This window comes from Pollicipes pollicipes, unplaced genomic scaffold (genome assembly GCF_011947565.3).
Source record: "Pollicipes pollicipes isolate AB1234 unplaced genomic scaffold, Ppol_2.1 Scaffold_4881;HRSCAF=5763_pilon_pilon_pilon, whole genome shotgun sequence".
In the NCBI taxonomy this organism is placed as follows: Eukaryota; Metazoa; Arthropoda; class Thecostraca; order Pollicipedomorpha; family Pollicipedidae; genus Pollicipes; species Pollicipes pollicipes.
In genome coordinates, this window is record NW_023596576.1 from 36,867,901 (window position 1) to 36,879,674 (window position 11,774).

Below are 11,774 nucleotides of genomic sequence, written 5' to 3' on the forward strand. Positions count from 1 at the left end.
GGGGGAGGGGGCGTCACGTGACCGCTGGTTTCCCGATTCGCCGAGGGTCAAGGGTCGGCCGCTGAGGCGGCGACAGGAACCCGACGCTCGCAGGCGCCGGTCGGTTTTTGGCCGATTCCAGGCGAATACGCGCTACGTTCTCTTACACTCACCCAGGATACCATACCCAGAATACCCTGAACACCATTAGTTTTGCGACTTGCCCTGGTCTACACTTCCCCAGAAAAACGCTGCCATGATGAAAGTACTAAAATGCAAAATTCGTTTCCCATAGGGGCCGTGCTATGGTCGCAATGCTGCACACAACACTTTCCTTGAAAGATTACGGTGCAAAATTTGCAAAACTTAAACAATTTTTCAGCGTTGATGTCCCGACGACACAACTTTCATAAACGATTGTCGGCTAGAAATTCTGTCCAGAAATTTCAAAACATACACCACATATGTTGGTGGCTCATGTTCTGATAGAATTGGTTTGTGCTGATTTCAAGCGCGGTCTTGACTGCATGGATATTTATGATGCCAGATCTCTTCCTACCGAAAATGTTTGACACATTAAAAAGCAGCAACATCCGGTGGCATGCCCAACGCAGACCCAACAAAACAAACACGTTAAGATGCCTGGCCGCGTCCCTCTTCATAGTTATGCAGTACTGACGGTGCCTGCGTGCCTAAATGTGGTCAGCGATGAGCGATTCTTGATTTTAAGGATCGTCAAATCCAGTCTTATCCACAGCATCTATATAAACAGCAATGGCGCAGCCAGCATCCTACGCCCTCGACCGGTCCGCACTGCTGGTTGCCAGGCCTGGTATTTTCATAGAATTTCAGTGAACTTAAGGCTTGGACTGAAGAAACAAATGTCCATAAAGAGTCTCGACTCACATAGTAAACTCATTCTGAGTTATGCTGTTTGGCCATTGGATGCGATCGAAATTGCATTAAAATATTCATGTCCTTTTCAAAGTGTTTGGTTGATATTAAGCATCCTTGGAACAGTTTGCAAGGCTCTGGAAAAGTTTCAGCTCAATAATCTGTTGTAAAAACGGCTAGTTATCATGACTTGAGGGGAAAATCGCGGCAAAGAGGAGTCGACTAATGTCAGTTAATGCCATGCCAAACCCAGGGCAGACCTCGAGGCACGTCACGACATCTAAAGGGACCATGTCCTGCGTCTAAAGAGACCTGTACTACCAGCCAGCACCCATCACATTCCTTTGCTACTTTTCATGGTCATCATCACTATGTACATCTAGCTGCCCTTCAGTGTCTCCGATGTCCATCTGCTCGCTGGTGCAACGGCTAAGGTGAACGTAGGAAGCATACGATTTCTACCTCACACTTGCAGTGGTCTGCACGCCGAAGGCCTGTGCTGTGGCTGTTGCAGTTGCAACGTGCAATGCTGCATGCCAATCTTTCAACCGTGCAGCTACAGGCCACCTCATCCAGAAGCCCCTTAGTAACAATTGCCGCTGTTGAGATCACCAGCACGCTAGTGGATATTTCAACGCTTCAACCAAAGTTGGCCAAATCTCTAGCTTTTCTTCTTCGGGAGGGAGTTGCGGGAGCTTCTTCGGGGGGGGGGGGGGGGGGAGGAAGGGAGCTAGGAGTGCAGTGGGCCAGTCGAGTCTCCGAAATTTCAGCCAGCTCTTTTGCGGTCTCAGGAACTGGATGGATGACGTGGTACAGCAGCTGACCGAGGTCAACCAACATCTGATCCGCTGTTACTGCGATCTCGTCAGTGTCGCCAGGCGTTCGCGCCCGCCAGTAGCTGCTCCTTGGCACGCTGGGGAAGTACTTCCTCTGTCTCACATGTCAGCTCAGTAAGCGAGCACAATTGTGGTGATCTGCCACGGAAAAACACGGCAGCATTGCCTCGAGACAGGGCTGCTGAAGGAGGAAGACATCACTCCGCCCTACACGGGGAGCATGGGCGCAAGCAGTGAAGACTTGAAGAGGCATTTCACTCACATAGTTCTGTTCTATTTAGTTGTCTTCAGGTAGTCTCTCAGCTCTTGGTAGGTATTTGCGCCTTTAAGTACAGCCTCTGCAGCAGCACGGGGATGGCAAGGTGCCTCCTCTGCGACTCAACCACCAGGTTATGCAGCTGCAGCACCTACAAGGGGGCCTTCCAATCTGAACGCACCTCAGCTTCCGACAAAAGCCCTGTCCGCTGAAGAGCCATGGCTTCAGTCCACTGCCGTCAGGTTCAGTCAGCAGTGAAACGCGGCATGACTGTCGGAAGCTCACAAGACTGAAAAGCCAACCAAGAGGACGTGATTCAGCGCACAGCAAGGCCGACTGGTGGCAGGCTCCACCCTAAAACCTAAGTGATCGGTGGTGTCCGGGCCGATGACCGACTCGCTGCCACAGCCAGACACCCTTCTGTCTACGCTTGTGTGTCTCGAAAGGGCTCTCAGTGTTCTCGGGATGCGGCACGCTTATTTCACAGCCGACCCTCCATTTGTAGCTAACTGCATACCTATCTACCTCATACTGCACTCATGCGGGCATGATGCACACTCCCATGAGTATCTGGCCTGAGTAGAACACTGATGAGGGGATCTTTCGTGGACACAATGACGAGGGCAGCGTTTGGTGGCGGCATCACCAGCTTGGCAGACGGGAAGACATGAATCAACGCCCCACGGGCTGCCGCCTCATGAGCGTCGTGGTGCTGTGGATTTTGTAGTTAATGGCAACAAGTCACACAAGGAGCTGAGAGACTATTTGGAGTCAGCCCGAGAGCACCCGACCGGGAGGATGTGGGCAGGCGCCTTGATAGAGGGGTGGTGCACAGAAACAGCACACAAATGATTGTTACAAGGCACATGGTATTGAGCGTCGGCAGGATGTAGATCAGTCATCCCCACTGAACGTAAGCGATCTCACTCGATCCCAAGAGGCCATCAATCAGCTACTTAAACGTAATTTCATCGCGTTTTTTTGCGGTTTTACGTATTTTAGCCTGCACCCAGATGCGTGGGTACAGCTGTCTTTCGGCTCACATTGCTTCCCAGACAGCAGGGTCTTACTTAAAATCAAAGTCAATATATTGGCATTTCATCAACTTTTTGGGAATCGCGATAAGAACACGCGAAGTTTTTCTTGTTTATTGTCTCTACTCCTCAACGCATAGTTACAGTAGCATCGAATAATTCATGCAAGTTTTACCTTCGACTTTCGATTTGGACCTTGGCTCTGGCCCGTATACAATAAGTTACGGCAGAAATGAGCTACCCACCTTCGAAAACCCTTGGAAGCGATATACCACGATACTCCAAGTCGTCCCAATACAACTTTGAAATTTGACCAACAGTGAAGACGGTGGCGGCCGCCATCTTGAACTCTGAAAAATACGCAAAGTTACATAGGTAGCATTTAAACTAATTGGGATATCCTAGTTATATAGATCATAATTCCGTGAACAGTTCGTGGTAGTCGACGTTGCAGGGTCTCATATAGAACGTATAAAGATGGCAACTCGACTAAATAAGTCAGGAAGATATGAAGCTATCTTTTTTCCCACAACTTTAGCTCACAAACCTTTTTGGCAAGCTCATGGCTGTATAAGAGAGACAAAACCCCCGGTGACCCCTGGTTCATATCCGCCGGAGGTTTAGCCTGCCGCTACTGGTGCTACGGCTTCAAAGCGTGGCGGGCCGCCAGGCGGCGGACGCGGTGCTGGAGGCAGCCGGAACATCGAATTATTCATACAGACGGTGTAAGATCCGTTGGCGGGAGGTGCATAAAGCAAGAGAGCCGCTCACGCATGATTTTTATGGAATCATTACGCTGTGCTTTCCAAGCCTGTGCGGCAAGTCATTAAATGCAATGGCCTGAAAAGTGAGGACATACACGCGACACTCATTCGGCGCAGGGCGGCAAGAACATCGCACTGTCTAAACCGAAAACGAGCAAAATGCTAGTGGCAGATGTATATATCCAGCTGGCCGATTGCGTACAATTTAGCGACGAGTATGATGATGTCCCGTAACAACCTTAAGCGCAAGGACTTTGCAATGCACCCCGATCTTACACGGCCTCGCGCCCTAGGTTGTGCCGCGGCTAGCGGTGCGAATGATGGCGAGCGTGTAGAGTCTGTTGTCTGCTGCAGCTATTTTTCGCGCTTGATGCGCCCGATGCGCCGCGTCCGGTCCGTGCCCGGTATCTGCATTCCGCCGCGCTCGGTCTGTAACCGCCCTCGGTGCCGGCCGTGTTCGGTTCGTACCCGCCTTCATTTCGCCGCGCTCTGTCTGCCTGTTGCGAGGCCATCCATACTCGGTCCGCACGTGCTCACGGGACCGACATTTCCCTGTCTGCTCGTTCCGCTCTTTCCCCCGCTCGTTCCTCGCTCGTTCTCTATCTACCCTGCTCAGCCACCGTGAGTGTCGACCTACGTACGTTGCGTTCGTAAAACGTTCATGTGCGGTGCTATGTTTAACGTCAAACTGGCATGCAGGTAGAATTTTGGACGGCCAAACCGAACGATACACGATAAATGCATCTGTGATAACTTTGTTTTTAGCCAGAACACGCTAGCTGTACAACTGATGAATCTCTGTGTGTATACGGGTGGCAGTGTGCTCCATTAATTGCTATTTACTCCATCCCTGGGCATAGCCTGTTAGGGCAGCACACCCAATCAAAGGGGCAAGAAGGGCAAAAATGGCAGCACATCCAAACAAATAATGGGTAATGCGCGCGCGTATGTGAATCTGGTTCATGGCTGGCTATGTTTTGGCTTGTTCAGTCTTCCGCAACAACAAAGTAGCAAGACATGGGCTTTCGTACAAAAATATGGGCTTTCCTTGTTTCATACAGCTCTAACGTAACACCGAGCTGCCTATACTTGTAAAAAAAGGATTTTACGATCAGAGCGTAGCATATGTGTGCCGTCTCCCACATATGGCGCAGGGGCGACGAAAGTTCTAAGTTGGTAAGGTTGGGGGGGGGGGGCACGAAGGCCATTTTGGTTGCTTTTCCGGTCAAGGCCATGCAATGAATGCTTAATTTTTAGGAAACCTGTTGAGCTGTTCCTCCTCCCTAGTATAACCGCACCCCCACGTAGGCGTATTCACTTCCCTCGCGGATGGATTTTGACGGCTTTGCTGAATATTAGCTCGCAAAGCACATGCTTACGCTTTAATTACACCTGAGCGGTTCACAGATATACTCACGTATCAGTAATGATCTACTTGTTACTGGTAAGAAGGTAGCCCGATATTCAGGCTACAATCTCCAACAGCCCACAGGGTGCCTTGTTTTCGCTTTTTACACTGATTGAATTTGACCACGAGGTTTATCTACTTGTGATTAGCACATCGAGCTTCCCATTAAATTTCACGGATTCGGTCCCTTGGCTGTATGGATCTACCCCTTACGGGTTCTTCATTATCTGTACAAAGACAATCCGACGTCCCGTCCGCCCACTTCTGCTGCAGATCTCGCGTAAGGGTTTACAATTTCAACGCCGATTTCATCGTTATGGTTGGCCTTATAGGCTTAACGCATCATTATATTTGGCGTTAAATGCCATACGATTGGTCAAGCGGACATATGCACCTGCCGCTAACAGTTTGTTCCTTATCGATACGAAGAAAACCCGATGCTCCAGCCGTGATATCTAGTGGAATTACTGTGCACGTTTCCACTTCCCATGTCTTTGCACTGTTCTTCATGAATAGTGGGATAGGCTTGCAAGGCACAGCATAATATCTGCGATTAAATTCTGCTTAATTGGCTCGCTGGTCATATGCGCCTCTCGCTAACAGTTTGTTCATTATATGTATGACGATGTCCGATGTCTCTGCGGCTAGCGACCGCGCAGCGTTTAAATCTCGGGCACCAGCGACGTCACCGCCCTCTACAAAGCAAGTGAGAATCCGATGGCTCGTTATACCCCACTGACTCACATTAATTCTCTTATTAAACGACTTCGAAAGTTCTAATGCGAATGACACACTCAGTGGTTTGTGTTCCAGGCAACCAATGAATCACGTCGCAGAAGACGGCGACCATCAGTCAATGACATCATCAGTCATCACGGCAGTCATGACATATGACGGACAGCTCTGAAAGCGCATTTCTTCCGAGCAATCCTTTCTTGCATTCGTCGGACGGAGTCTTTCACTCCCGTATTTCTCTCGACTTTCGACGAAACTAGCAGCATGTTGGATGCGCCGCTCCTCTGGACGACGTTCATGTTTATGCCAAGTGATCGACGAAACGGCATCCTTCCTTTCGTGTGCGTTTTCACAATTGATTGCTAAAACATGTTGGTACAACAATGTGTATTTAGCCGCCTTTCACACCATCTTGAACCCTATTACAAAACTAGGTCAAACATGCCGACAATCATTGACTAGGCTAAGGTACTATGACATGTCAAATTACGTTTTCACGTGGAGAGAAACAAATGGAATATTTGTGATATCGAAGCGTAACTTATATCGATCTAGTCACAACGCAGCTGGTCTCAACACTGTGACGCAATTAAAGACATGTCTTGATCACTTAGCGCATGTTTGCAGGATCGGGACATCAAGTATGCAAGACCCAAAGGCATGAAAATATGTTTTTTTAACGAATCAAAAGAAAATATTAAAATTGGTTCGAGAATAGTTCGCTAGTGCTCGAGGCATCAGTGCTGTTTCACGGGAGGTAGCGAGTGTAGAACACACTCCGAGCTGGAACGCCTACTCTGGCGGCCACCTCCAGAGCCTGCGGAGCCACCAGAGTCATACTGCTGGGACGACTGTGGCTGTTGACAGTCACAGGGGCGGGGTGGGGCACAGGCGTCAAATGTTTGAAACACGCCGGGTCATATATGGGCTGCTACTTCGGGATATTGATAATATCATCTGCTACTTCACCTACGAAAGCAAATAAAATGGATGCGGTGCGCCATAACAGCGTGTCATTGCCGTGTCTCAACAAGTGAAGTACTCGCACTCGTCGCATTACAGATGTGTAGCGCCCAGTGACTATCAACTTAAACTCTTTGGGATGCAGCCTTCTGAGACCTCTCACTCAGAATAATAACGTCTTACTTCAAGTCGACACCCACTACCTATTTACATGGCAAACTCAGCGGTGCGCGCGAGCCTCTAGTTAACTGGTTTAACAGGAGGATCCTTACTTGCGATGCACTTGCGATGAACTCCGCACTAGTCTACTAGGTAATGTACATGAAGGTATCGCCTTTTGAAAGGTTGGAATGCTCAAAGCTTGCTGCAAGCAGCGTTGAATTGCAAACCAGCGCCAAATGAAAGGTTTGGAATGCTTCACATACTCCCAAAGGCGTGTGCACAACGCGCACACGCACACACAAGCAAGCAGACACACAAGCACACACAGACACACAAGATCGCTCGCAGCACGTCCTTGCATCGATGGGACAGGCAGGTTGATATGCATGAATTTCCCAAGTGAAGGCCTCTATTCAGTGTTGATCAATGAGCAGGACTATCAAAAGCCTCGGAGCGTAGCGCGCATCGCTCATTATCGCTGCGTGTTGCCCCAAACGGAGCACCTCGCGAGCGCGCACATCCGCCGAGATTTCCGCATGAGATTCGAAATCCACCCGCAGACGCAACGCAAGCGCACACGGCTTCCATCAAGGTCTGCACCCGTCTAGCTACCTCGGAGGGAGACGACTGATATGTTGGGTTTCCGTAAGGTACAAAGGGAACGTACCTACAATTTAATATTACATGGCCGCGCTGTCATCGCCGTCCCAGCGAAGCACGCGGACCACTCGGCTGGCAATTACAAACACTATCCACATACGGGCCTTGCAGATACCTACCAGCCGAAGATATCAAGTTTTAAGGCAACGCTCGGCGTCCATCGGTAATGTGTCTGATGCCGGCGCGCCGATCGATGCTGGCCGGCCGGTCTCGCGCCGCACTCTGACCTTTGCGTCGCGGTCGATGCCGCCCGCGGCCGGCTGACTGCGTTGCGGCGTCTCACACCGGCCGCGCCTCCCCATATCACAAACGTCTGTGGTCGGCCGACGAGCGCGCGCCGCGCCGGCCGCGCCCCTGCAGCTACTGTGGACGGAATCAGGACGCGGGACGGCCCGGTGACCGGAGACGAGTCGGCGGGACCGGCAGGTCGCCGTCCCGCCGGCCTCCGCTGCCAGCCACGGCGCCGCTGCCGGACCAGACGTCTGGCCCGGCCAGTTCCTGCTCCGCGGGGCAGGCGGCACTCTGGGTGGGGCTGCGTCGCGAGCGAGCGCAGCCGACGCGCACGGACCAGAGAGGGACGTGCGACCAATGGGTCCCAGTACTGCAGCTCCAAGCGGACAGCTTTAAGGCTTCGATAAGTATGGGCTCATGGAGTGATATGTGAGTGTGGTCTGCTGGCGTTGAGGGGAAATCAAACGCGCTGGGCTTCTTCGAGAGAGCAGCATGTGGTGACGGGAACACTAGCAGCTAGCAAGCGGCAGCAAGCTCTCCATCGCCGGAGGGCGGGGAATGCGCTGTTTTTGACTTTCCGAAATCGAGGAGGCATGGAATGCAAACAGCTTGAGGTTTGGTGGGAAACTACGAGATAGTCCGTATGATGTGCAGTGGAAATCCAAAAACGTTGAATTATTACACCCTTATTTTCTGAGGCACTTTTCCTAGCTGCGAGCTACTCAAAACTCTACCAGGTTACCAGTTAATCTGTGTGGTTATTGCGAAATACATGGAAGTCACATTATAAGCTTACCTAACGTCACTTCATTCGTATCAACAGTGGTTTTCAAGTTCGACACGGCATTGTAACGAACGCCCATACAGAAAATACAATTTTACAGAGCATCGGTCTATAGTAGTCCAAGGCCGGCATTGATTATGTTAGCGTGTATGCAAGGCCAGAAATCGGTCCGGCCCGCGCCCGACCCGGTCGGGGTCCGCCGACGGCCGCGCAGACGCTGAGGGCTCCGCCTGGCGCCTGAAAGACTAACAGTCGGACGCAGCCGGCAGCAGACGCAGCAGCTGCGGCTGGCGGCGTTCGGCAGCTGCAGCCGCAGCTGTCGATGTTCGGCAGCCGTGGGTCGGATGGACGCACACGGCGGCCCGGCCTCTGCACCAGGAGGAGCCTCAGGCCGGCAGGGGAGCCGGGGGGAGCCTCGGGTCGGCAGGAGCACCAACAAGAGCCTCAGGCCGGCGGAGGCACCAGGAGGAGCCTCGGGTCGGCGGAGAAGATTCGTCGTCAGCCGCCCGCTCACTGCAGCACTATGTTGGTCAGCCTTAATCTTGGGTCCCTGAAACCGAACGATGTGGTGATGGAGGCGCGCTCAGCCGACCGAACTGAGCACGCATCCAGCCGTCGTTCTGACAGGATGCTGCTCAATGCCACGGCTGCGGGGTGGCAAGAGGTTTTCAGAGGCGGTTAATGAAATCTGTCGTATTAGTGCACCGTATCAAAGACCTGTCATGATTACAACACAAGAATATATATATATATATATATATATATATATATATATATATATATACAATAAATATCCATTAATATAATTTATTACAAAGGACGGTCAATAGAATAATGTTGCTATACCTCACTAAAGTGAGCAACTCAGGGTGGGTTACCCCTGCGCGCGGCGCATCGGCGGACATACAACAAATGGGCACTCAAACACAGAGCAGCCACGCTCCATGTGCCTGCCCTTTGTTATGCTGCTGGTTTGCGATCTGCCATTTCAACCAGACAGCTTCGTCAAAACCCAGCAAATGGGACGCCACAGACCGCTGCTCACCGTTGTCCACCATTTTGGTCTTGGCGTACTCGATTCGAATGCCGCCTCGGTCCGGGCACAACACGAAGCCCTGCAGCATCGCCATGGCGACGGCCGCGTGGTTTGTGTCCTGGTACTCGACGAACGAGACGGGCGAGCCGCCCTTGGTGAGCATGCGCAGCCGCGTGAACCCAGGCAAGCTGTGAGCGGCACAGGACAGGGTGCGTCAGCTGGGTGCTCGCGCCGGGTGGACTGCACCAGTTAGTAGGGTGAGCCCGCTCACCAGCGCCTCTCGACGCCCCAGTCAGCTGACGCCGAGCGGTGGGCCCGGCAGCATCTGCTGTTTAGCTGAGGCAATGTTTTTAGGTGAAAAACGCGGATTTGAGTAGAAATGAAACACAGGCTCGTAGATGTCGATGTGGGCTGTGTTGTGTCTGTGGGATTATCTGTCCGGGAAACGGGATGTTGGGTAAGTTTGGCAACCAGTGAGATGCTACTCTGCAGGCTTGCCGGCTCTTGAGGCTGCTGCTCGGTGAGTTTGCTGGCAGTTAGTGCGACTGACAGCCGGGGATGCCGAGTCACACACGGGTTCGAAGCACAGCCCGACCAAGACCAGCGCCTCCAGGCAAGCCTCCGCTAATGTGAGCTTCCACCAGTGCAGCATGGCGTCCACTCTGCCCCGCCGTCCGATCCCGGCTGTCCAACCGGCGGCGTCTCACCTGCCGAACACCTCCTTGAGCTCCTGCTCGGTGATGGTCTGGCCGAGGTTGGCCACGAACAGCGTGGAGCAGGGCGTGTTGCCGGCCAGTGAGGTGGGCGAGCCGAGGCCGCCGTGAGACAGCAGCGGCAGCGAGCCCATCGTGTTCAGGCCCGACAGCTGCAGCTGTGTCTGCGGGCAAGGGACGGGTCACGGCGGGGTCACGCAGGACTCCACGACAGCTGCAGCTGCGCCTGCCGGCAAAGGGACGGGTCACGCGGGGTCACGCAGGGCTCCACGACAGCTGCAGATGCGCCTGCCGGCAGAGGGACGGGTCACGGCGGGGTCACGCAGGGCTCCACGACAGCTGCAGCTGCGCCTGCCAGCAAAGGGACGGGTCACGGCGGGGTCACGCAGGGCTCCACGACAGCTGCAGCTGCGCCTGCCAGCAAAGGGACGGGTCACGGCGGGGTCAAGCAGGGCTCCACGACAGCTGCAGATGCGCCTGCCAGCAAAGGGACGGGTCACGGCGGGGTCACGCAGGGCTCCACGACAGCTGCAGCTGTGTCTGCGGGCAAGGGAATGGGTCACGGCGGGGTCACGCAGGGCTCCACGACAGCTGCAGATGGCCTGCCAGCCAAAGGGACGGGGTCCGGCGGGGTCACGCAGGGGCTCCACGACAGCTGCAGCTGCGGCTGCCAGCAAACGGACGGGTCACAGCGGGGTCACGCAGGACTCCACGACAGCTGCAGCTGCGCCTGCCAGCAAACGGACGGGTCACGGCGGGGTCACGCAGGGCTCCACGACAGCTGCAGCTGCGCCTGCCAGCAAAGGGACGGGTCACGGCGGGATCACGCAGGGCTCCACGACAGCTGCAGCTGCACCTGCCAGCAAAGGGACGGGTCACGGCGGGGTCACGCAGGGCTCCACGACAGCTGCAGCTGCGCCTGCCAGCAAACGGACGGGTCACAGCGGGGTCACGCAAGGCTCCACGACAGCTGCAGCTGCGCCTGCCAGCAAAGGGACGGGTCACGGCGGGGTCACGCAGGGCTCCACGACAGCTGCAGCTGCGCCTGCCAGCAAAGGGACGGGTCACGGCGGGGTCACGCAGGGCTCCACGACGACTGCAGCAGTCGGAGGCACAACTAACAAGTACAGTCGTTCACAATTTCCAAGAACAGTAAGCATTGTTGCTGGAGAATGGGCATGCGCAATGAATATTGTGCCTTTTTCAAGAGGATTCTAGCCAGTTATTGATAAGTTCGTTTCCAGCCAACACTCAGAACGCCAGCTCGCCTTTACTACTAATGCTTTCAGTTTAATTCCGATATCAAATTTTCCGAAAGT

At 53.5% G+C, this 11,774-nt stretch overlaps 2 protein-coding genes across 2 annotated transcripts in view; both read right to left on the reverse strand.

Moving 5' to 3' along the window:
* Positions 1-8,854: 8,854 nt before the first annotated feature.
* Positions 8,855-10,617, reverse strand: LOC119099980 (cell wall integrity protein scw1-like). The gene is made up of 3 exons (XM_037223100.1): positions 10,450-10,617; positions 9,752-9,930; positions 8,855-9,256 (listed from the first exon to the last, which is right to left on the reverse strand). The coding sequence occupies exons 1-3, from the start codon at positions 10,587-10,589 to the stop codon at positions 9,243-9,245; spliced, it is 333 nt and encodes a 110-aa protein (XP_037078995.1). The 5' UTR covers positions 10,590-10,617; the 3' UTR covers positions 8,855-9,242.
* Positions 10,618-11,152: 535 nt separating this feature from the next.
* The window catches only part of LOC119100325 (putative valine--tRNA ligase, cytoplasmic), a 6,362-nt gene continuing 5,740 nt past the window's right edge, over positions 11,153-11,774 (reverse strand). Inside the window, exon 8 of the mRNA XM_037223430.1 lies at positions 11,153-11,185. Within this exon, the coding sequence (XP_037079325.1) occupies positions 11,153-11,185 (33 nt within the window). The remainder of the gene's footprint in view (positions 11,186-11,774) is intronic.

Coding starts and splice junctions, on each gene's coding strand:
- LOC119099980 (XM_037223100.1), bottom strand. CDS start 10,589: ATGGGCTCGCTGCCGCTGCTGTCTCACGGCGGCCTCGGCTCGCCCACC. Junction 9,931..10,449: donor CTCAAGGAGGTGTTCGGCAG/GTGAGACGCCGC, acceptor TGCCGCTCACAG/CTTGCCTGGGTTCACGCGGC.